Source organism: Merops nubicus, unplaced genomic scaffold (assembly GCF_000691845.1).
Source record: "Merops nubicus isolate BGI_N331 unplaced genomic scaffold, ASM69184v1 scaffold19323, whole genome shotgun sequence".
Taxonomy (NCBI): Eukaryota; Metazoa; Chordata; class Aves; order Coraciiformes; family Meropidae; genus Merops; species Merops nubicus.
Genome location: NW_008601571.1, coordinates 78 through 24,506, shown reverse-complemented (window position 1 = coordinate 24,506; position 24,429 = coordinate 78). Strand labels below are relative to the sequence as shown.

The following is a 24,429-nucleotide window of genomic DNA, read 5'->3' as shown; positions in this document are numbered from 1 at the left end:
GCGAGTCCACTGTCTGGCTGTCAGGATAGCGACCAATCAGCAGTCCGTTCAAAAGCAAGGAACACAAGTTTCAGCACAGCAGGTGTTGAGCAAGTGTATTAAGAACACATTACAGAGTCAATGCTTTAGCTATGACCCCTATTCTGATGCTATATTATTAGATACATTACCTATGTGAGAGAGGTTTTCTTCCAGGATCAGTAGGTGGATTACACGCACCAACAAACTGAATTCTCTCCAGTTTCACCCATGTTTGGTCTGATGTGCGATAGAATCCTCCATGTTCAACCATCTAGAAAATAAATAAATATATAGAATGAGTGGAACACCCTATTTCCCTGAAAATAACAGCTATGATAAAAGTTTATTACAAAGAAAACCAAACCTGTCTAATGAAGGATATGACTCTCTGTGTGCCATACTTGTCCATATCTGGCAAGTTGATTTCATCACAGAACAGCACCAGCCACTTCCCTAACTGCACGGGAGCCAGCACAACTCCATTAGGTGTACGCCTGTACTCACAGTAGTGATCAAAAGTTTTCAAGAGCAGTTCTGGAGTGGTAGCACTAGAAAAGTTGAGTCCAACCACCTTAAAATGAGAACAGTGAAAAGAATTAGTTAAAATACACTATGGCTTGAAAGAAAGCATATCAAGAGTCCTGGAAACAGGCATGTTGGGCTTTCTGCAGCGGAAGTACACATGCCATCTCTGTTTCAGGTTACTGCCTGTATACTGTTTGCTTCCCACTGCAGGATCTCTGTTTACCATGCAGCAACAGCCCCTGCCCAACCTCGTTCTTGGAGCATCACAACTTCATGCAACTGGTACTGCTCCTAAATACACTGAAGGACAAGAGCAATTCTCAATCATTACCACAAGTTTTTTAATAGTAAATGGAGGAATGCTCCTGTACTACTGAGGCAGCAAGGGAAGGAATTAGCTTCTAGGTGAAGGATCTTGAGACATAAATATAGATTCTGTTCAATGCAATAGTTTTTTTTTTTGCTATGTATACATGACTGACTGAAGTGAAGGTATCACTGAATTCTGGCTAGTAAACAATTTCCATGCTAAATCAAGACTGCTTTAACCTTTAAGGAGATTAGACACTTGTTACTACTGTAATTCAGACATGCAAGTGGTGCAGGTGTGTGCACACACAGAGTCTCTCACATACCTCCATGTCAGGCAGAGCTCTGAGGGCACTGAAGAGGGTCATGGTCTTTCCAGAACCTGGTGGGCCACACAGTACTAGAGGTTTGTGTTCTGCCAGCCAAGTATACAGCAATGCTTCATGGCGAACTGTATCTAGGGTTGGTACTACAACATCAGGAGCTGCAACTTTGTGTGTTTCAACTTCAATTTGAGGAACCTTGGATTGCCATGGCACCCATTCACCTGTAATGGACACCTAGGAGCATAAAAACATAATCAGACAATTTAGAATAAGAATATAACTCAACCTTAGTTAAAATATTTTTTTAATCCCCAGAATAGTTTGTAGTATCAAATTTAATGCGTTTACTTAAACAGGCAGCTGATTCGCTGAACTGTGAAACTATAAAGTTAAGATAGTTTAGTGGTTTATTTTCCAGTTTCATTCCAATATCTAAAGCAAGCTTCTAAGAACACAAAAGAGAAACACTTGTAGCATAAGAAAGGTTTACCTCGTAGTCTATTATAGGTATGTTGGGTGCAGTTGGCAGTGGCACAGTGGTGATTCTCCTAATGTATTCTCCCAGCTCTGCTCTCATTTTCAAACGACTGTCTCCAGAAAGAGACCAGAGTATTGCATAGACCAGATACCTCTGTAAGCAACATCAAAAGCAGCTATTGGTTTTAGAGTAATGGAACAAACCAAACAATAAATCAAACCTGGCTGCTATACTGACCCATCAAGCACAGCAGTCACTCAGCAGCGTGCTGTGTTTACCTGGATGTAACGCTCCAGTTGATCTATCTGCATTGGGAAGTCTGGGTGGTTGGCGTTGTACTGGGCCACGTTGCGACAGGCTTGGTGCAACATGGAGAAGAGAGAACCAAGGCAGCGCAAGCGGGTGAGGTCCATAATATGCTCCAACTTGAAAGCATGTTCAAGTGCTTTAGTTACCAGGCCATTAGATGTGAAATATGGCTGCATTATTGTTGCAGCATCTCTCTGAATCTGTTGGGGGAGACAAACACTGCTCACAGAACCTGCATCCCATTTTGTTACCAGGCAGCAGGAAATAATTCTGTTTAAGGTACAAAATGCTTCATATTTGACTATTCTTTTTAAAAAAGAAAAAAGATGTAAAGAGGAAGTCAGCTTTTTTACGATAGGCTGTCATAAATTCTAAGTACACCATACTACTTGCACAAGCCTTCTTACATTACCCCAAAATGTAATCTGACTATACCTGCAACATTGGGGATGCTGCTTCTTCTCCTTCATCTTCTTTGCCCTTTCGCCTTCGCTGAGCTTCCTCCTCACCCTCATCCAGAGGAATGCTTCTTAGTCTGGCCAGGAAGTTATTGAATATCATATCTGTACTGAGAACATCCTCACTGAACCAGACCATGCCGCACCTTGACACAGTAGCCAAAGTGGCATACTTCAGATCCTGTACCTCAAACATGATACGCACCTAACGGGCAGAAATATAAAATAAGAGTTTGAAGTAAAACCAAAAGCAAACCAAAACACTGCCCCCCCTCATTAAAAAAGCAGAGAACTTTTAAAATAACTCGATTTGTATTTAGGCTTTGAATAATCAACAGCAGCATTAAACTATCCTAAGGTAAGTTCATCATTACTGACTGCTACCCTAGACTTTTATACAAGCCATAAAGTTTGCCTGAGAGGGTCAGAGTAAGTGTAACATGAAATGCCTGTTTCCACAAAAGCTCCTAACTCCAGCAAACCACTATCTGAGATCAGTATTACTCAGCTTGTGATGACAAAGGGGGACAATACTAACAATGGTGAGAAAGAGGGAGAATACTAACATAGATTAAGGTAAAAGCAACAAGTTTATAGGAGAGCATGTAAACTATGCAAAAGAAGGAACATTACATTTGGTGGAAGGCTGAGACGTTCTCCATTTGGCAGAGTCAGTAGTTTGTTGTCATCCAAAACAGAGTTCAAGTTCTCAACCCATTCAGGGTCTACATCACCGTCAAAGATAATCCACTGACGTTTTTGTAGTTCACCTCTCACATTGTCTATGATTCTACAATAAAAGAAATATTTATTTAATTTGAGAACAAAGGCTTAGGAAGGCCAAATTACCCATGGCCTTTTTTCATCTGTGCTATTGAAGACTCACTTTCTCAGGACATGTGTAAATAAGCCATCTGTCCATTCCCTGGTGTTGGGATCCAAAGTACCATAGAGGTGATCTTTGCTGATTGCTTTTGGATCTATAATATGAGCAACACCTTCCACACCCTCCAGCCGTTCGAGGGCTTTCAGAAGCACTCTCCAAGCCATGCTCTTTCCACTTCCGGAGGGACCAACCATCATCAGTCCATGATTTATCTGTGTAATCTGATACAGCTGAAGAACCTGTGACAAGAAGAAATGATGTACCAATTCATTCTTAACTTCAATAGTCAATCTAGGCTTCTATGCATTGCTCACTTAAAACAAGAAAAAGGAAAAAGTGTTCCATCTTTCACAATAAAAAAGGAAGTTTAGTCTTGTACACAAACTTCAATTCCACATTTGCAGCTTTATATTTTACCTTTTCAACCCACATGCCACCAACTTCTTCTCCATCACCATAGGTAAGGTACATTTCCTGACACACTTTCTTAAGCTCCTCTCGCAAGGCTGTCATCTCCCCACGATGATACTGGACTCCAGGGAATACATCAGAAAGGAGACTGAACAGCAACGGAATATCTTCTGCTACCAGTTTTGGCACCATAGTTTCACATACACTTTGGATCAGGATCTGTGGAGAGAGTCATGATTTAGTTAAGATTTTTTTGTCAAGTTCACTTTACCAAACATGTTTGATGAGGAATACTTCACCTATTGCTTTACTGATAAAGCACTAGACAATGGTGGTCTTGGTAAAAACAGCCACTGATGGGGTTTCAACTTTCAAACTACACAAAACATTCCTACTGACTTCCAGTTCATGCAACTGTAGTTTCTTACACCTCTTCACTACACTCTTGGTATTAGCTGCTGAGGAATGGGAGTGGCAGTGTTATAAACACAGCATCTTGTAAGAACAACTCTTTCACAAGGATTCAGGGACTCCCAAGACATGTTTAATGTGGTGCTTCTAAGCTATCTAATTACCACGTTTTTTAACTACTTTGTTTGCATGGCTTAATGCTCAATGGTAAACACTGTAGGACTACTGGCTTTGTTTATTGTGCATCTTGTATGTTATTACAGAAGTAAAGAGTTGACACACACATTACCTCTTGTTCTGGTAAGTTCTCAGCAATTTCTCCCTCATCAACAACTTCACCACGCTCTTCTTTCTCACGTTTTATCTTCTGAATCCTCTCTCTCTTCACATTACCTGCACTAACCAGCACACTCTTCAATGCTCTCAAGCCAAAATCATAGTGGCTTTGGGAGGACAGCTGTTCATCACAAAGCCTAAGCAGCAAAAAGACAGAATACAATTGAATTCTCAATAGGGGCCAAGACAACACTCAGTAAATGTCACTATTTACTTGAACTGATTGCTGCACAATGTGTTTAGCGAGTAGCAAAGACCATTACAGCTTTGAACAGTAAGCTCTATTTTTACTGACTGGAGCCAAATTTGTTACTTACTTGAAGAATGGTACTATCTTATTGGCAAGCACTTCAGCTGTACGGAAACCTTGGGAGTACAACATGACCTGGGCAATCAACTGACGGTCTGGTTTTGTCATTGCCAGGCTACGGAACAACTTCTTCAAATTGTCAGGCAGATTTGATCTGCCTGCATAGCCAGGGTTCATGGTGATGAAGATAGCCATGTCAGGGCTCACTTTGACTTGTTTGTTCAGCAGCTCACAAGTAATAGGTGTTGCAGCTGAAAAGAGAGTGAATGCATTTAGTTACACACCTGAGTCAATGACCAATCATCCTGAGAAGTCATACTTTATTCTATTTTGGCTTCCTACAGTAACGGACAGCAGGTCCTCTAGTGCTGCAACTCAAATACCCAACTACAAATTTCTACCAGCAGCAAGTTACTTCAATGTTTTAAGTTTCGATAAGAAAGCAGCTTCACCTTTGGATTGTTTGGGAGAAACGTAACTGAGCAACAGAACAGTGTGACAGACATAAGAGATGCTGTACAACACTATTAGGAATGAACAACCACGTACTCTTGTCATAGTTGGGGTTGGAATGCTCTCGCAAGGCTTCCTGGATGCACTGAACTTGCTGTGACACAGCAGAGAGCATGCGCTCCTCCAGCCTGTTGAACTCATCGAAGCAGCCCCACGCACCCACTTGGCACAGTCCCACAAAGATGCGTCCCATCGCCTGCAAGTAGAGGGAAAAGTTCACTGAAGCTGCACGGTCGTTCTTGCCTATGCACAGGCAAAGGCACTAAGAAAGAGCACTTTATACAATGCATCCCAGGCAGAAAGTAGCTTTATTTACATGTAGGTTACCATCTTTGTAGTACTGCAAGAGTTACAAAAGGGTTCTAACTGACTTTCAAATGTTTACTGCTTCACAGAATTGTAGAAAATGCTCACAACTTCCTGCTGCTACATACTGTACTGCAGTATATTCACAAAGCAGTCATAACTGAAGTCCATTGCATAATGTTTTGTTTGCTGATACCATTCATACCAGGTGCAGTTCTAGTTCTTTATCACAAGGAGGATACTATAACCATAAAACATTTCAGAAGAGTAAACCGGATGGCCAGAGTATAAAGCTCCCACCTAAAGAACAACCTTTAAGGTAGGATACTGCAAAAGGCAACATGAGGGAATACGATGGAAGTCTAAAATCCACTGGTTTATGACGAAAAGCCATCAGCTGTTCTCTGTCTTTCCCACTATAAGACCCAAGCAATCATTAAAAAAAGACAAAAGGTGCTCCCTCATAAAGTAGATAGCAATGCAGTGGAATTCTGGCAAAGAATGCTGTAGAAGCAAGTGTGTATCTGAATTTAAGTGCAGAAATGAGTACCTGGAGTGTGAACAGAATAACAAACTTCAGCCTGGGACCTCCTGATCCTCACAACTTTTGAGAGGTAGGAAGGGGACTGGGGGCAAATAAGGAGCGCTATCTGTGATTTTACTACTCCGTACGTGTCTTCTTACAGTAACTACTACAGGCCAAATGCTATCTAAATGGACCCCTGGTCTGATCAAAATGCAGTTGTACAGAAAAAAGAAAAGATGGGTAATGTGCCAGACTCCATGAAGTGTCACGATTCCTTATTTACATTTAATATTCTTTTTTATATATCAAATTGACTGAGGTTTTTACTTTCAGATATTCGCTGTGCTACGATTTGCAGAGGGATTGAATTCAGTTTTCAGATGTCGTTAATTTTGAAATATCACAGTAGATTTTCTTAGTTTTCAAAAATTTTTCACCTGGTGAGGCAAACTCCCCAGTTATGTTGCAAAGAATAATTTGGTACCAGAACAGCTACTTTGGCAGTCTCGTGCCCTCATCTGTTCTCCATTCTATCAGTACTATCAACATGAACTAAACAGTTTAAGTTACCTTACTGAAGCCAGTCTTAAGCCTCCCCCCCTTTCTTTTTCCTTTCCCTTCATTTGCTCCTATAGAACTACCTGTTCTAAAAAACCAGAACCCCTCCCCAAGAAATGTTATGCCTCACTTTTGCTTCAGGCATTCTTTGTTACAGAGCATCCATAAAACCCACACATACAGACTCAGTTAAGACTTCGAGATAACTGCCTTGCAAGCAAACACTGCTGGCTGTTCCAGAGTTCTGAGGAGATTCCTATTGCTTGTTAGCAAGGACTACATTTTTTTAATCAAACAGCTTACCTGGAAGTCAAATGTTTCATCACAGTTGAAAACCAGCACAAAGCGGCCAAGCTGATGTCCAAGTGCTTTAACAGATTCTGTTTTACCAGTACCAGCAGGACCTATTTTCAAGGGGGACAGACATGTTTTAGTGTTCACCACCTGAGGTACTACTGCCTACTCGAGTAATCTCCCGGCATGCTGATTCTGATGGTCCCCAAGAAGACTGTTCAGTGAAGTGTAAAACTATTACAACTTCCCCCAGGAGACCGCTTTTTTCCCCCACTATCTTACTTATAGGTGCTGTGCATGTTTACGTTAAAGCTATACATTAGAGACAAATATATAAAAATTTATCCTTTCAAGCTTTTATTGTCCTTCAGTACAAACTTACCAAATGGTGATCCTCCCAGTCTTGCCTCCAGGGCTTGTGTCATTGTCAGGTAACAGCGGTCAGTAAGAGGAGTCTGTACCAGCTTATCCTGAACACCAAGGTACTCAAAGCCATAGTTGAATTTGGCATTTGCCATCTGAATGGAGAGCTGTTGCAACACATCTGTCTGTTTTGGGTCAAAGTAGAACCGCATTTGGCTGAGCCACTCAAAGGATTTGGAGTTGTCAATCCTGCTTTTGATCAGTGATCTTGTAACGTCTCTCTGGTGCACCAGCTCAGTGATCTGGAGAACAAAGTAACTCTTTAGACCACAGCAATACAAGCCATTGCTAATAAAGCCACAACTCCTACAGCTTCTCAGATTAGCACAGTAAGCTGCCATCACCTAGAAATCATGACCTACCCTGCCTTAAAAGCTGTTGCTACAATAAAACCAACAATGCTGATTGCTCTGAAGGACTTGCCCAGCTTTCAGCAACACACCCTGGTCCAGTTAGTCTGTTAAGCTGTTGCACTACTGAACTAGATACCTTACTTGCCAAGTTTCTAAGTTACTGAAGAAACTATGAACTGTAGTCCTAAAACAGATGTTTCCTTCTAAAATCTACAGAAATAACCCAGGAAGATTTTAACTCCACCTTTCCCTCAGTCCTTACCTACAAACAAAAGCATATAATAATTACAATAAGCAGTTTAATGAGCTATTTTACTTTTGAATGAAAAATCGGTAGCTTCCATATTTGGAAGACCTAGCCTGAAGCTCAATTCACTGAGCTAGTCTATATTACTCTATCATGCACTAAGCTGACTAGATTGAAAAAATACCACAACCTACAGGATCAGGTCTTGATGCAGTTGCTCGAATTACATGCAACTTGGATTTCAGAGAGGAAAAATAAGTCTTAGACTAATCAATGTTCTCATTAAGCTTTTAAAAATCCCCCACCCCCGCAAACCCATAGGAATAGGAAAGGAGTTTTTTAACTTACCAAGTGCTCTAGCTTCCTTCTACGAAGAGGTGGCTGCTCCATCAGCACAGAGTCTGCTAGGACATTGAGTGTGACCTCAACATTAGCTAGCACAGACTGGAGAGGACTGTTGTCTCCACCTCCACCTCCACCATTGAGGGCTGACTCCACATTCTCAGACCACGCAATCTGGGCTGACAGGACAACAAGCTGAGCCTGTGTAACAGGAGTCACAATCAGATAGTTTTCCTCACTGAACCAATCAAGCTGCAGTATGCTTTAGTGTTCCATATGGATACCTGGTATTTGTCAATCCAAGAGATGTAAACTGCTGGATCAATTGAAGTTGCTTTTCCAAAGATTTCTACTTCAGTAACAGATTCTGCAAGCAATTTAGCAAGGGTCACTCTCATTTCTTTTTCAACGAGAGTGAGCCACTCGTTGATCTTGGGATGTTCTGTGATGGAGACAGGTGTTTTGAACAGCACCTGCAAGAAATAGGTTTAAGTCATCCTACACTCACTCAATTTCACAATTTTATTTAAAAAGAAACATGGTAGCTGTACCTCCTCTCCTTCACGTGAGGATATCCCAAGAACCACAGAATTATCTTCATTGAGAATAATGCTAGAAACGCCAGCAAACATCTTCTTGAAGTGTTTCTGCAGTTTAGCAACATTTTTGCTGTTTCCAATGATTTCAAGCAAGTCTTCATCACCAACAAAATAAAACCTAATAATTACATAAAATCAGATCTGTATCAGAACTCCAGCTATCACATATGCTTCACAAATGACCACTACAAAGGATTAATTTACGCTCACTTCCCCACACTTGCAAAAATGCATGAACTATAAATTTCCTAGAATTTCTAGTTCAGTTCTAAGATGAAGTATCAGTTCACGTGGTCTGTACTATACAGAAGTGTACACATGCTCCACACTGTGGATGGTTTTCTTTACCCATTCATCCCCACAATACCTGCAGCAGAACTCTGGGATTGAATTAAGTCTACTAGGCAATGAGAACTCCCACTCAGTACCTCCTTCACTCTTACTCTCATGCTACACTGCTGACAAACTAGTTGAGGACTATGGGTTAAGGCAGAACCAATGACTTAAACACTTGATTTTGACAATTCAGACACTGTCTTCCAATGTAAATGCCAGAATTAAGCAGTTCAAAATATAAGCTCTGTTTGCAGAAATCAGCTACAATGGTTCTTTAAGCAATATTTGAATCCTATAATCAGCCACGGATGAGCAAGTAAGGTTACAGTCCCACTTCCTGAGAAGCAGCTGTAACTAAATTCTGTATTTAGATAACACATCTTTAAATGGCCATAAGTCCTTGTATGTATGCAAGACATAAAAACTGGCAGACTCTTTAAAGAACAGTACACAACTTCTGCACAAAAACTTCAAATTACTTCAAGCACCAACTAACATCAGCTTCTTACCGAGGGAAGGAGGACCTCTCCCTTTCCAAGTATTCTCCCAGTGCCTTCTGTATCTTTCCAAGCAAGTCTGCCAGTCTCTCTAATGACCTCTGCACACCTTGAATGTTAAGGACATCCATCACAAGTGGAGATTTAGACACCTTTTTCATGAGTGCCAGAAACTCAGTGCTGATGCTGCAAGTAAAATAACACAGTACATTAGTGCAAACTTAGTAACCACAGGCCTGCAGAACAAAAAAGTTATTTGTTTCTAAATGACCACTGCCTCTCTAATCATTGCAGCTGCCCTATGGAACAAAAGGCTAAATTCCTAAAATAGCTCTTCATCTACATCAGGTCCACAACAAAATCTAACTCTTTTATAATGTTCAATCTATCAGTCCCACTGCTGAAAGTCTACTTTTCTTCATTTCTTGAAGAGATGGATAAATCTGATTCTTGGCTCTAACTGGAAGTGTGTGGAATGAATAGGGATGACCAGAGCAACTTAAAGCAGAGGATGAAAACAACATTTGAAGGGTGAGAAAAAAGGATGAGAAATCAGCCTGCTAGCTGCAGCCACAATGCCAGAAAAATCCTTGAGGTAGCTGACTGGAACTAGTAAGAAAAACCACCTGAATTTCTTTTTCTATCATAGCTGTCTACATACATACACATCTTACCATACTTATTTGTTTGAAGAACTTATGTCTACAGCAAAGCTGTAATCCATCTGGATCAGGTAAGAATACAGTTAGTATTTCAACTTTGAGAGTGCTGCATGGAAGTCATGAAGTTACAGGCCTGTCCACATGGTGCCACAATGGAACCAAGAGAAATGAAAAAGCTACCTCTGGAACCGCTGGGTCTCCACAGGCAGCAAGTGCTTGATGTCTGCACTACCAGTAAAGATTCCCTCCAGGTAGACCCATCGCCTTTGGACATCTATCCAGACATCAAAGAGTGCCATGATACGGTTCAGCTTATCTTCCCAGCTAAGGGCATCTTCCTCAAACACCTGAAGTTTAAACACTGCATTAATATTCATTTTACTGTATCAGGCATTTGAGTGCTAATAATTATTAGTAGAAACCCACTGTTTGAGAGTTACAACGTATGCATATGCAATTGTCTGTCAACTTAAACAGTGAATATAGTCACTGCTGACAAATGTAAAACCTAAACAAAAGAGGAAGGCAGAGTTAAGTGAGGATTCTTTAGCTTCTGTCCTCTATTTTACCTTGTAGTATGGTGATAGCTTCATTGCAGACACGCTGTTTATGTGCTCTTTTACTTTGTTGAAAAGGTCATCCCACCCACGAATCAAACGACATTTGTTCTGATAATTGACCAAGTCCAGTTCGTAAGTGTTCCACACTTCCCTTATCTGAAGAAGAAAAAACTTTACGATATGACATCAATAATTTCTGCTCCAACACAGTTACAAAGTAGAAATGCATTACAGCAATCATATTTTAAATTTTTTTTAAACCCAAGAATACTGGGCTTACACTCAAGGTTTTGTTAAAAATGTTGAGAATATAATGCAAGTAGGTAAAACCTAAACAAGGTGGGGGCTCTGCAGTCATTATCAAGGACTGCTTCTCCCAAACAATGCAAGTTTCATCAGAGGAAGCTTACATAGACCTAAGCTGCTCCCCAAATCAGTGTTCAGCGGAGTCTTGGTGCTTGTATGGACAGCTCAGACCGACAAGTTAACTACAGCTGTGTCAGCCACCAGAGTAAGCCCTTGACTTGCTATGACATGCATACATCCAAGAGTTGACACTGGCCTGTTTCAAGAACTCTTCCAAAGCCATCTCTCCCTGAGCCACGAGCAGCACATCTTTGACGATTGCTTCATTTCTCTGTAAATCAACATCCCAGATCTGGCCCAGGGTCAATTCTGAGACAACCCAGTTAACATGAAGCCTTTTCATCAGCTGTTTCCAGTGACGATCTTTAAGCGCCTCAGATTTCAGTTCAATAACTAACATGTTTATCTACAGAAGACAAGAAAGCAGGTTACATCCTTGAACTTGAACTCCAAAATACATGCTTTTAAAACCCACGCTTTTTAAAAACTGAGTTTAAGTTACCTTCATGTAGCCCTTCAGAAGCCTCTGAACGTACTCATAGGAGGCATACTGTCGCAAGCGGGCAGGGAAGTTTTTCAGTTGGTTCAGCAGACCATCCAAGTTTTGTCGAAGCTGTCAGCAACATAAAAACAATGAAATCTGTCTCTGCAAACACTGTGCACATAGATGTCCAAGTTTAAAGTTGTCTATAAATTCTTACAGAAATGTCTCACTAATGAGATATTACAGACAGTACAGTTCTTCCAGCGTTGTAAGTATTTGCATAAGATGTGGTTCCTCTACAGCTGGGCATGCGATTTTACTGCTCTGATTAAGATTTCTGACCTAGTATTGTCATGGGCAGTCCATGGCTTTGCGTTCCTCCTGCTCCCTACCTCCTGAGCACTAAACTAAAACTGATGCTCTTCATCCAACCATGTGATGAACTTTCCCCAATGAGCACCAAGAGCCTATCTAGAAACAGCAATTTCTTCTTGTTAGATGCAGTTCAATGTCAATTTCAAAACTGCTGGAATTGCTCAAATCCCCTGCAAAACTATTTAAGCTGTGACAAAGCCTATTTTTATTTTTTTCCTAGCTTAGCATGAGAAGAAACACGCTCACAGGACACTGAAAAAGGTACCTAAACACTAAAAATTATCTGGAACATAACAACTGATAATGTCTATCTCAAGAGGTCCAGCTCCTAATTGCATATACTTTTGGGAGTTCCATTTACATTGTTTATGTATGCAGAAGTGAAATACCTTGCGAGGCTGTACTGAAACCCATGGTTGTTCTTTCATTTGATCAATCTGTTCCCAGACCTTAGACAGTTCAGACCAGACGCCTTTGAGATCCTGCAACTCTTCAAGGGCTACCTAAAAAAATGTATCAAACATCAGCAGTTATTCCCAACATGTCAAAACAGCTCATTAATTGAACAGAACTGCAATAGCAAGTGATCCAGGTGAGATTTTCACATCTCAAGTCACATAACAGCCTCGTGAGAATACAATCTCTTAAAGCTAGAGCTGAATGAGTGCAGAGATTGTTTCTTGCCATTAGTACATGGCAGGCTACAAGTTCTCTCTTAAGGGCAAGAGAGGTGGAACTGAAACATTTTTATCTGAAACTGACAGGAAGTTGTGTGAGCAGCTTGTACCTGGACACGCTCTTCACTGCCACTGAGCAGTCCTGTGTCTGTTAGTTCCAGGGCTTCCTTGGCCTTTGCACACTTCTCACGGTCATCCTTCAGCCGACCAAATTTTCCTTCGTAAATGGTAAGAGCCTGAAGAGCCTCTTCTGGACGCAGGTTTCCCTAAAGTTTGCATAGGATACATTAATCCAAAAATGCTACTATCAAGTTGAAGCCAAGTTAAAAACACAGACTAAATACTTAAGTTGGTTTTTTTCCCCATTATTTTTCCATTTCCTGTTCACTGACAATAAGGCTACATACCAATACAGAATAAGTCTCATCCCACTTTTACATGCAATTTCTTGCTTTACTAAACATCACTTTAGGGAGGAAAAAAAACTCAAACCCAAACCCATACCTCTGACATACCTCACTTTAGCCAAAGCTTCGTTAGTAACTGAAGTCATCTTGCTTTTTGCACCTAACAGAGGCTTACATTTTAAGTTAATTTTGCTCTTCCAGCCTCTGCTCACCCCCAAAATAAAAAAATTTGCAAGTTACTACAGAATCACCAAAATTACTTTTACTATAATTTAAAATTAAAAACTGCATTAAAAAAAACTGCCTACTCCTCACTGAATACAGAGACCCTACCTCATTTGCTGAATGAGTATTGAACATCACTACTTACTGTTACAGGCTTTGTTTTCTCCCAGTCTGTTAGCAAGTCAGTGGTGCGGCTCTCCACTGCACGATCCTCTTGAACTATCTTCATCTGCAAGTTTGCTACTTGTTGTTGAATGGCAGAATCCTTTCTACGCATGATGTCATTAAAGGCACCCCATTCTCCTTCAATGTTGTCAATGTACAGCCAAGAGGATGGGAACTGGAACCTTTGTTTCTCAAGCAAGCGCTGACCATTGCGGTAAAGCTGCAAGAGACAGTGGTGATAAGTTAAAAAGACAAAACTAACTTAAGCTGCAGGGCTAAATACTCAACATATTTTAACAAGCACTCACTATAGTGTTCACAGGATTCCTCAGGATAGGAAATTCAAGTGTTCTCAAGAACTTGAGTATCACAAAAGCTCATCTTAAGAGCTAAGCCTGACATTTCCACAGGTAAGAATCGTGAGCGACCAACGTACCTCAACTTGCTTCTCAAACTGCTTGATTTTACGTTTCAAGGACTGCACATAGGTGATGAACGTCACCGCATCCGATGTGCTGGCAGTGTCCACTGAGTGCTGCTCCAGTTCTTGACGGGACTGTTTGGGGCACAAATCAGTGTTCTCTAAGTCTGGAACAGTCGATCTGAGAGTGGAAAACTCGAATTTGGACTTGTCTTACCTTAGAAATTTGTGAATGGAACTCTGTCATATTCTGGCCAAGCATTTGGCCAAATTTGCTGAGCACTTCCTTGTGCCAGGAATCATACTTCAAGTTCACCTTTGATTGTACCTACAATTGAAGAAAGTTACATAATAGTAATTTATTGGCCTTGCTATTTTCTGTTCTACACACATTCTGAAATAATGCATGTAATCACAAACAATAATTACAAGTTCTTACCTTGCCATAGTCTATGACAACGGGCCCAAATTCCTTTCTGGTTTCTGCATTGTCAAATGTTCCTCTTGCCTTTCTTATCTGAACTAAAAGGGCTTGCCACTTATTCAGATCTTCTCCAAGACGGTTGTATATGTTTTCAGCCTGCATATCCCACAGACACTGGTACTGCAGCCAAACCTAATGGAGGTATTTCACAAGTAACATTCAGAACTTCTACAGTGTATTCCAAAAGACTTTATGTCCACCCAAGTCCACAGGAGAACTGATAAAAAAGTCCGTGTTTGTTTTAGCTGTACCATTATGTGGTGTCAGCTTCCTACCTTAACATACTGCTCCACTTCAGTGACAATTCCCATGACAGCAGAGTAGGACTCCTCCAGAGCTGCAGGACCATCAGGCATCCTTGTCAATGCATTACGATAAAACTTCTCTTCCTCAGACAGCTCGTAATGCACTCCAACCTAAGGACCACAATTGTACATGTGATACACACGAATTTAGAGGGCACTCAGATTCGGTCCCAGAGCAACACGCTAAGATATCAAGCACAATTAACTCTACAGTGAAAATACTTGCTCAGACTTAGATATAGCTTCATGACACTTACCTGGTACCTCTGACTTTGAATTCTTGGTAGTGACAGGATTACCATCTTCCAGGAAAACATTTCTTGATAAAGTTTGTATCTACACTCTTCAATTGGTGGATTCAAGTATATCACCTGGTTGGTTATTCTTAGTTCATGTACAATGTTCTGCAGAAACAGGAAAACACCCAATTTTACTGGCAGGTAGTACTACAGGCAGACAAGACTTTTGAACTTGAAGAAATACCGCACACTTCTGAAAAATCAACCTGCACTTAAATGGGAGGAGGCAACTATTCCTCCAAAACCAGATGCAGAATAAATACTTATCTCTCATAAGCCCCAGATACAATTCTTGCACTAAGTAACTGACCAACATTTTTGGAAAAAACAAACATAAAGAATTGACAACAAAACTTACTTTGATCTTGGGTTCACCACCAGGCTTATGGCTCACTTGAGGAGCATCTGTATCCATGTCAACTTCTGCTTTGTCATCTGCTTGTCCCAGAAGAACTTGGGTCCAGGCCCTCAGCCCAGCTTGCAAACGAACACCCAGAATTCTTTCAATCTAAAGGAAATAAGACAAATTGAAGTAAAAAGCTGCCATATACATATTCATTGTATAAAGATCCCCACTATCAACATATACTGACACCAGGCACACGCTGGCACCTCAAAGAATCAAGTGCTCCTTTACTTAGTCACTAAAGAGGTTTAAGAGTTCTGGTAAATTTTCACTAAATATCTATTCAAACCTTCTCTTGGTCCTCATGGACATCAATGGAATTAAACATTTTAACTGTTTTGAAGCTGGCCTAGTGTTCAATAACCTGAAACTTAGCAGGCAGAATCAAAAACTCTCCTTAATTGATCCCAGAAGTCAACACCTAAGACCAAACAAGTCTTGCATCTCTTGCGTACCAAAAACGCACTGAAATTTTCAGAGAATGGGGAGACAGAATTTTGCCTGGGTGACTACAGAGGATAATCAAAATATATTTTTGCATCTTATTAAAACGCTTCTTCTAAATATATACTACTTCTTCATCTCAAACCTACCTCCATATCCAACTTATTGACCCAAATTGGCAAATTTGAATATGAATGAAGATTTAAGTCATCCACAGCTTTCTGAACCCTGTTCAAGATTTCGGAGAAAGTCTTGTGATCATACATGCATGTTTCCAATGATCTCACTTCCAGGTCTATTTTCTCTTCAATAATGAGCAGGTCATCCACCTAAAATAGTTTAGGAAAAATGGGATGTTTAGTTTGACACGTTACATATACACAGCAATAATTGTGCAGTCATGATTAGTCACTTCTCTTCATTTGGATGCAGCAAGTCTTATCAATTTCAGTAGCATTAAAAGATCCATTCAGCTGGCCAATATGTGCCAATTCAAACAGCTGCTTAAGCAAAGAGCTACAGAACGGGTCATCAACTATCTAATTCCACTCTTGGTTGAAAACACGTTACGGAAGTGTAAGTGTAAAAACTTTTCAGAATTTGAAAGGTAAAACAAACCTTTTCCTGGAAACTGAAGACAGTCTCAGCTAAGCGCTGCACATATGGATCAAGTTTGTACGATTCCCACACGAGTGCAATTCCTTCTGCAATCAAAGCCTGCACCTCCTTCTTCAAGCCAGCAACCAGAAGTGAGATAGTGTTACGCTCTTCTACTTTCTCACATGTTCGCTCATATGTCCGGACGCTTTCAATGAGAGAAATAGCAAACGGGTAGAGCTGGTTTGCTTGGTGAGCCTTGTTGACAATGGCTAGTGGAACACGGAAACCAAGCCACTTCAGGTTTCGGACTTCTTTTGAAAGCGTAATTATTTCTGGGAGGAAGTTGACTTTCAGTTTCAGCACATTTCCAGTTTGACCTCTAACACGAGTGCTTTCAATGGTGAAAATACGACCAGACACACCAAGATTGCGCTGCTGAACTTTTCTTGCCCAGTCATCAAAGATCTCTTGAGTGTTGAGCTTCATGCGAAAGCTATCTCCATCTTGCTTTAGCTTCTGACCTTCCACGTGGTTCTCCCAGCCTTTGCCAAGAACATCCTCAACACGCTTCATGTAAGCGGTGAGCTGTCTGTCAATCTGTTTTGCCCAAATTATGGACCCAGACACAGGAGGCAAGTCACGAACGTGACTCATTTTACAGGCTTGACTTTGTGGGTACTGTACTTTGAATTTGTCATGAAGAGACTCGATATCATCTTTCACACGCTGGATCAACTGTGTTTGATACTCACGAATGGCACCTCGAATGTGGGGTCTGACAAACAAGGCATTAAACCGAGAGAAAATTCGGAACATTTCATTGGCATTTTTTGCTGTACCAAGCTGGTCTCTCAAACGGGCAGTTATTCTTGTTTCAACTCTATCAATTCTCTCATCGTATCGTTTCATCGCTGCCTCCCAGGCTTCTGTACCTTCTTTGGAAACGTCTAACCCATCTACTTCCTTAACATTCTCATAAGCAAGATTGACTTCCTCAATCGCATTAGCATCTGCAGCATCAAAAAGGACTTCTGCTACTTTCATATCCTGTGGTTCAGGTACCTCTCCTTGATTTTGTTGGGCAACAGCAGTTACCTGCATTAGAAGCACAGTTTAGTCAGCTGGATGCTTCAAAGTTGGCCTGCAAACAGGTAAAAAGTCTGTTCTAACAAGCATTACAAAAACCCTACAAATTAGTATCAGATCCTTAACAAACTTTCAGTCTTTTCAGATTTGAGTTCCACTAGGAATGGGGCAATACAGTTACTTTACAAACTTCCACTACTGTGCAGGATAATCTCATTTTCCACTGTGTTTCAGCAAAGCTGAAGTATTTACACAGTTATTAATCCCCTCTATTCTACGTCTGGACTTTCTGTGTCTATAAACACAAACACAGTCACATAATATGGGATGTACATTCATAATTAAAGCTAAGCATATTGGCAAGAGTTCAAAACTAGACTGTTTTTGGAAGCAGGCAGCAAAACAATATGATATTAGTTTTGTGTAGGTAGGTTCTTAAAGCAACAGCAAACGCTCCTAAAGTTGAACGCTTTTGAAAAATTCACACCTATCTCTTGCCTGGTAACAACCAAGAATATTACCTGAGGTCGCAAGACTCTCACAATAACTGCCCTCAGCTGCTCATGCTGGCGCCTGAATTTCCTCATTTGATCAAGACGACCTTGGAGCTTCCTATGGGCAGGATTGATACGCCACACCATCTTCAGGTTCTCTTCCCTTTTTCTTTTCACAATATCTCTCAGCAGCACTTGAAGCTTTTCATACTCATCATCCCAGGTCTGGAATACTTCAAAGCATGCAACCATTACCTGAAGAGAGTTTTAGAACAGGAACTTTAGCTCCCAAATGAAATGCTTCCCAAAAGTCAATATTCAATGCAAACAAAGAAAGCCACCAGTATTACAAAACCATGAACATACCTTTTCAAATTCTTCATAGGCAACATGCATCAGTTTTCTGGTTCCCAAAACTTTAAGGAGCTGAGAACTCAGATCTCTTGATATAGCCTCCACTAAACGCAATGCCCTTTGGATTGGGTATTTTGTGTTTCTGATTTTTCTCAAATGAGTAAATATTGCAACAAGGGCCTGCCTTATTTTGTCAAGCTCAGTAGCAGACAGCAAGTCATTCAGTGGAAAGTCTTTCATCAGTGGATTGTAGTCATTTACAGTTTCCAGAGCCTGTTTTAGACCTAAATGTAATGGAAAACATTTTGAATACCACTTTTCATTTTTTTCATTAAATAAATCTGTAGCTTTAACTATACCAAAGTTACTCTAAATAGCATTGTTCTTTATACTATCGTGTTCAAGTTTCATAACAGCTTAATTTCTGCAGGACATGTGAAAAATTTTATTGAACAGACATTTTACCTGTGTCTGTATCAAAGCTGACAGTTGCATGAAAACGTTTGCCGTGTTTCAGAATATCCAGAGTCAGGAGAACTTCAGGACTTTCACGTTTTTCCTGAATGCGATACAGCGCCCGTTCCAAATTTAACCAGAAGCTTATCTCCTGTAATGCAGTGCCTGACGCAGGATCTCGGTCTAATTTGGTCACCTTAAAAGTAATAGAGAAAAATAGAAGGGAAGTAGAAAACTATTTAATTTATATGCTTCAAAATATATGCACAAAAATGCTCCATTACTAAACTTAATTGAAACCCTTAACATCTAATAGGTTTTAATAGAACAGCCTCAGGCAGCTCTGGCACTCAGTGACAAGTGTAAGAAATGCAGCACAACAAGAGTCAGGGTTTAATTCCAGTGGTCTTAAACGCCAGTTTTAGGACCTTCATGTAGTACCTTCAGCACAGCCTAAAAAGGCCAGCTGTTCATTTTTCTGATCAGTGTCTTTTATTCTGGTTGATGATACACAAGCCAGGCAAGAAAACAACTGTTTTATGCTCTTGAGTCAGAACAGGCACCACTGTTCCATGAGCAATATGTGTTTTCCGTGCCCACGGAGGAAAAAAAAGCCAAAGTAGTATCTGAGATGCTACTTCTGAGTGACAACAGAAGAACATCAGATTTCTGTTGAAATGTAACAGGCAAGAGTACAAGAGATTGCAAGACAGGACTGAAGCAATTGTTCTGAAGTGGCTGTACATGCACCCGGGCAAATTATATAACAAACCAACAAGATCTGTTTCTCTCAATCTCCTGTAAAGATGTGAATAATTACAAAATTCAGAAGTTACTGCTAGTTACTTGAGTCACAGCAGAGACAAAATAGTCATGCTCTCAGCTACTTGCAGAATAATTCAGATTATACTCCAAGTTTAGACTATGCTTCATCTAGTCTAGAATTAAACTTAGTCTAATTTAGACTACTGTCTCTTTTGACTTAAAAAAATAGTCTCAGATCTTCAGAAGATCCTGCACGGAGCAGTATTTTACCAGTTAAACTATGAAGAAAACATGACTACTACATTGAAGTTCTTGTCGTAGTCTCTTTTTTTTTTTTTACCTTTTGTATCTCTCTAATCCAGCGGTTGACTCCAGATTGCAGCTGATTGAGGAATAAGGGATCCTCAGCCTTCTCACCAAAATCTGTAACCTTTGGTTTTTCTCCACGTTCATAACACTGCTTGGCAACATTAGTAATGGTTGCATGGATTGGCAGACTGATCTCTGGGATTTCAATATTCTGCTGCAGGTGCAAGAGGCCCATTTCAAGTTCTGCAATCTTTTTCTCAACTGAAGGAGCCATCTTATCTCCATCTCTGAAAAAACACAAATATTTCCATGTAAGAAGGCAAAACAAAAACCATACAGAACATGTAAGCCACCTGAATGACTTCCCCAGAGTCAGTGTCATGGTCTGGGGTAGAACAGAGATGGTTCTGTTCCATGATTTTACTTTTCAGATAAAGCTCTTCTAATTAACTGCACCGTCTGAAGATAACAGTGTATTTTTGCAGAGTTGCTTTTAGCAGTGGTAACACTCCATGTTTAGAGCTGCTACCAAGGACCGGTATGCAGACCAAGGTCACTGCTAAAGCTTGTGTACCACATGGAGGGGGGACAGAAAGTAAAGGCTGCACCTGCAGAGAGGAGCGGACAAGATAAATGATCCTAAAATTCACCAATGGGGTATTCCATCCTATATCCCTCATTATTCAGTATACAAGCTGAAGGATCATGAGGGTGAAGCCTTTCCGCCTCCCTTCCACCTTCTTGGTCCCTTTTGCTGCTCCTGCAGTGGCTGCACCCGAGGAGGACTCCATCCATCCTGCCTTTGATCCCAAGCCATGCTCCTGAACTGAGTTCCAGAGTCCAGATCCTGGACCCTTCTGTGGCTGAGTCCAGCCTGGGGCCTTTCCCCGGGGCTGCTCCCCAGCCAGGGGGTGACGGTGACGTGTTGCCATCAGGGGGCAGTTGGGTTCAATGCTGGTTTTGTATATATTTGTATATATTCCATTGTATTATTATTACTATTATTAGTAGTAGTACTAAAGCTGTTTCACTTTTCTAATCATTAAGTCTCTCTGCCTTATGCCCTTTCTCTTTCACTTTGTGGGGGTAGGGGGGTTAACAGAGTGTGTCTGTTACAGGTCTGGGGGCAGCCCTGACCCCAAACTGAGACAGTCAGCACCAGCATCATGTGCAAACGTCCGCTTAAAAATTTCACGACTTGCCTTGAACAGTCACTGTTATTTTTTTCAATAAACACCTACTTTAACTCATCTGCAGAGAAGTGCAGTATTTATACTGAATTACCTGTCTGCTTTGCCAGATTCCCTGATATAGGACTTGAAAAAGGGAGCAACAGCATTGCTAATGAAGGAGTGCAGTGTTTCGTACGGAGAGTCTTCACTGAGTGTGAGCACTCTCAGCTGGGAAGACACTGGTTTGTCAGCATCAATCACTGGTGTACGCTTAATGAATGCCAGGCTGCAGAACAAAGAAGAGAGTTACCGACCAAATGTTTCAAATGTAAGCAACAATTACAATACCTTTAATCTGACTGCAAGTTTAGGTCATGGCAATCAGAAGCCAACCTGCAGGATCATACTTTATAATCTTTCTTCTGAGAGACATGAAAACAAGTCTTCCCCAAAAATACGTCTTGACACACCAAAGAGACAGGCATCTTTGGAAGCTTCAGAGTCAAATATGCATTCAGGTAAGTGACAAGTACATAAGAGTCAGTCATAACCAAAGATTATTGAGCCCAAGGTGTTTGTGTTACATCTCCACCTATGCCAAATTAATAAGACTTTGTTTCTTCAACCTCAGAGCTGGTCCTAAATCCATTCCTTTCAGCCTCATGACACACCCATGCTTTATAAGAGCCTCCTCCTTGAAACGCTATTGCCCTACCTGATAAAAACACTGCATGAAGTACTGTGTAAACTGCAGGTGAATTTGTAGGTAAAGAGGTAAATCTGCCTGTGTAGGTTTTGTGTTCATAGGGTGGAAATGTCAAGATCTATTTTACAACTCACCTGTTTGATTTTATTCCATAATGAATATCAGTACTGATACTGTAGGAAATGAACTCTTTTTCCTCTTCTCCTTCATCTCCCACATCCTCTGCAAAAAATACACTATGTAAGAAATACTGTATTTCTAAGGCATCTGCCCCTCTCTCGATCATCTTCTGCCATTATGAGACTATCTTCTAACCTTTAATTTCTACAGCAACTTAATTAACTAAATTAAATTTAGCTTTGCAATAATCCCTCAGATTTAGAGTGGGTTGTTCTTTAACAAAACTCTATTTCCTTTTTTAAGTTGCTACAAAACCCGATAAAACATTAAAACAGGCAAAATATAACCTGTGTTCTGAGAAAGAAATCTGCAGTACAGAATGTCCATTTATTTGCAGAGATATGCTGCCAGAGTCACTACACTTCAGTGAGAACCTTAACCAGTTGCTTTTTCTTTTTAAAGCTTGCTTTGTATGCTCAGACGTTTTCTTTGAAAGTGACTTTGAAATTCGGTCTCTGAATAAAAAGCCTCTGGACAAAACAAAAACCCAAGCCATGGGAAATACTCAGGCATTACCACAGCCAGTGTACTGCAGATGACGTAACTGCTGGGCACGCAGGAAGCTCTGCTGCAATGCAGCCATTTCGGTGCCCAGGGTTACTCCCTGTTGGGGGACACACTGAAAGGGTGCAGTACAGTGGACTCTGCCTTCATGTGGCCCTTCACAGGAGATACAGCCTTAGGGTGTCACCTTTGTGATACTGAGCACCAGAAGCCTGGTCACTGAACACTGCAGTACACACCACAGGAACGCTGTATGAAAGCTGTTGTAGGCTCTGCAGCTCGTGATACCACACAGCAGTTTTAATTACTCACAAATACGGCTTCTGTTTTCTTCTATCTGTAATCGATAATTTACTTCATACTATCTAGTCCATGCACAAATTTCAATAACAACAGCATTTTTAATAGGGTTAGAGAAAACAAGAACTCCATATGCTGCTGGACATTCTGAATCTGTTGAGTTTGAAGACTGTCTGTCAAGCCCAAAATCCATTCTCCTAGGTAACTTCTATTAAACCAGAAGACATCACCGGAAATACCTTCTGCTCACAGTAAATTAGCATTCAGCTTCCAAAACATCTCTCTGTTTTTAATCATACATGTATAACAATATTTATGCAACAAGCCTGAAGCTAACTGATCACCACTACTGTTCATCCTTCCAACCTGAACTAAGGATAACTAACCTCATGAGACAGACATAAGAGAAATTTAGAAATTATCTACATACCCTATTAAAATGCACTGGATTTTCTTTAAAGCTTGTTAAACACTTGTTACCACAAATTCATAAAGACTGTTGTTCTTTTTCCACCCTCTAGAAAATTCTATTGTCATGCCTGCTAAAAATAAGTCTCAAGCTCTGGAAGGGAAGGAGGAGGATAATCAGTGGAAATAGGTATAAGATAAAGACAGGATATTTAAGCAATACTGTAAGTTCACAGTGAACAGACAGTGAGTGGAAGAACCTTCTATTGCCTTCTATGCAACTGCAGGGCATATATCCAATATCTTACACTGAGGCTGTTGACACATTAAACAATGCAGCATGAAATATAACTATATTAAGTTTTGATATACATATACAGGGACTGCACCAACAGCATAGTAGGAGTATAGAGCCAGAAGTTTAATATGAAAATTCTGCAAACTCAGACTGGCAGGCATGTGGTCATATACAGCCTCTAGGTCTTGTTCAAGAGTAAAAGTATGTGTAATTAATGAAGCCCAGTTATAGTTTATTACTGTTCATTACGATGGATTCTGCAACAGTAAGTGCCTATGTAGAAACAGATTCGTTGACAATAAAAAGACATTTTTGAAACAAATAGTCAATAATTTGAAATTAAATCGTCAAATGTAAATACTAAGGATACTTCTTAAGTCAGAATGTGAATCTAGCTGTAGTACTTAAAACAGTACTAGATGAGGTTTCTGAGAACCGTTTACAAGCAGCATGGCCACCAAGCTTTGCTGACTAAACAAAGACACTGCAAGGTCCACACCTTGATTTATGAACTTCAGAGTCATGGAATAACGCTTTTTACAGCCTGATTCAGGTGTGAGGGTTTTTATCTTTTTTTTTTTTATTATTATTTTTTTCCCAGGGTTTCGGGGTAGGTTTTTTGTTTTGTTTTGTTTTTTGTTCTGCTGCAGAACACAATCAAGTCCCCCGCCTTGCCAAGAAGGAAGTGATTTCCCCGCAAAAAGGAGGCCGCAGTAGGAAGCACCCACAGCCCACTGACGAAG

General features: G+C 40.5%; 1 protein-coding gene across 1 annotated transcript in view; it reads right to left on the bottom strand.

The window, feature by feature from the left end:
• Positions 1 to 22,759, bottom strand: part of DYNC1H1 (dynein, cytoplasmic 1, heavy chain 1) — a 44,132-nt gene extending 21,373 nt beyond the window's left edge. Inside the window, exons 1-40 of the mRNA XM_008938035.1 lie at positions 22,693 to 22,759; positions 22,131 to 22,218; positions 21,403 to 21,576; positions 20,150 to 20,405; positions 19,054 to 19,240; positions 18,601 to 18,872; positions 18,262 to 18,489; positions 16,673 to 17,749; positions 16,204 to 16,383; positions 15,563 to 15,712; positions 15,163 to 15,309; positions 14,876 to 15,016; positions 14,556 to 14,732; positions 14,334 to 14,444; positions 14,132 to 14,251; positions 13,676 to 13,915; positions 13,009 to 13,164; positions 12,611 to 12,724; positions 11,865 to 11,975; positions 11,559 to 11,768; positions 11,006 to 11,152; positions 10,617 to 10,783; positions 9,787 to 9,960; positions 8,894 to 9,059; positions 8,627 to 8,815; positions 8,349 to 8,543; positions 7,360 to 7,642; positions 6,987 to 7,087; positions 5,330 to 5,489; positions 4,788 to 5,031; positions 4,424 to 4,607; positions 3,730 to 3,942; positions 3,313 to 3,551; positions 3,060 to 3,216; positions 2,404 to 2,631; positions 1,938 to 2,168; positions 1,672 to 1,812; positions 1,182 to 1,415; positions 386 to 592; positions 171 to 292 (exon numbers count right to left, since the gene is read on the bottom strand). Coding sequence (XP_008936283.1) covers positions 171 to 292; positions 386 to 592; positions 1,182 to 1,415; positions 1,672 to 1,812; positions 1,938 to 2,168; positions 2,404 to 2,631; positions 3,060 to 3,216; positions 3,313 to 3,551; positions 3,730 to 3,942; positions 4,424 to 4,607; positions 4,788 to 5,031; positions 5,330 to 5,489; positions 6,987 to 7,087; positions 7,360 to 7,642; positions 8,349 to 8,543; positions 8,627 to 8,815; positions 8,894 to 9,059; positions 9,787 to 9,960; positions 10,617 to 10,783; positions 11,006 to 11,152; positions 11,559 to 11,768; positions 11,865 to 11,975; positions 12,611 to 12,724; positions 13,009 to 13,164; positions 13,676 to 13,915; positions 14,132 to 14,251; positions 14,334 to 14,444; positions 14,556 to 14,732; positions 14,876 to 15,016; positions 15,163 to 15,309; positions 15,563 to 15,712; positions 16,204 to 16,383; positions 16,673 to 17,749; positions 18,262 to 18,489; positions 18,601 to 18,872; positions 19,054 to 19,240; positions 20,150 to 20,405; positions 21,403 to 21,576; positions 22,131 to 22,218; positions 22,693 to 22,759 — 7,988 coding nt within the window. The remainder of the gene's footprint in view (positions 1 to 170; positions 293 to 385; positions 593 to 1,181; positions 1,416 to 1,671; positions 1,813 to 1,937; positions 2,169 to 2,403; positions 2,632 to 3,059; positions 3,217 to 3,312; positions 3,552 to 3,729; positions 3,943 to 4,423; positions 4,608 to 4,787; positions 5,032 to 5,329; positions 5,490 to 6,986; positions 7,088 to 7,359; positions 7,643 to 8,348; positions 8,544 to 8,626; positions 8,816 to 8,893; positions 9,060 to 9,786; positions 9,961 to 10,616; positions 10,784 to 11,005; positions 11,153 to 11,558; positions 11,769 to 11,864; positions 11,976 to 12,610; positions 12,725 to 13,008; positions 13,165 to 13,675; positions 13,916 to 14,131; positions 14,252 to 14,333; positions 14,445 to 14,555; positions 14,733 to 14,875; positions 15,017 to 15,162; positions 15,310 to 15,562; positions 15,713 to 16,203; positions 16,384 to 16,672; positions 17,750 to 18,261; positions 18,490 to 18,600; positions 18,873 to 19,053; positions 19,241 to 20,149; positions 20,406 to 21,402; positions 21,577 to 22,130; positions 22,219 to 22,692) is intronic.
• Between the last annotated feature and the right edge of the window lie 1,670 nt (positions 22,760 to 24,429).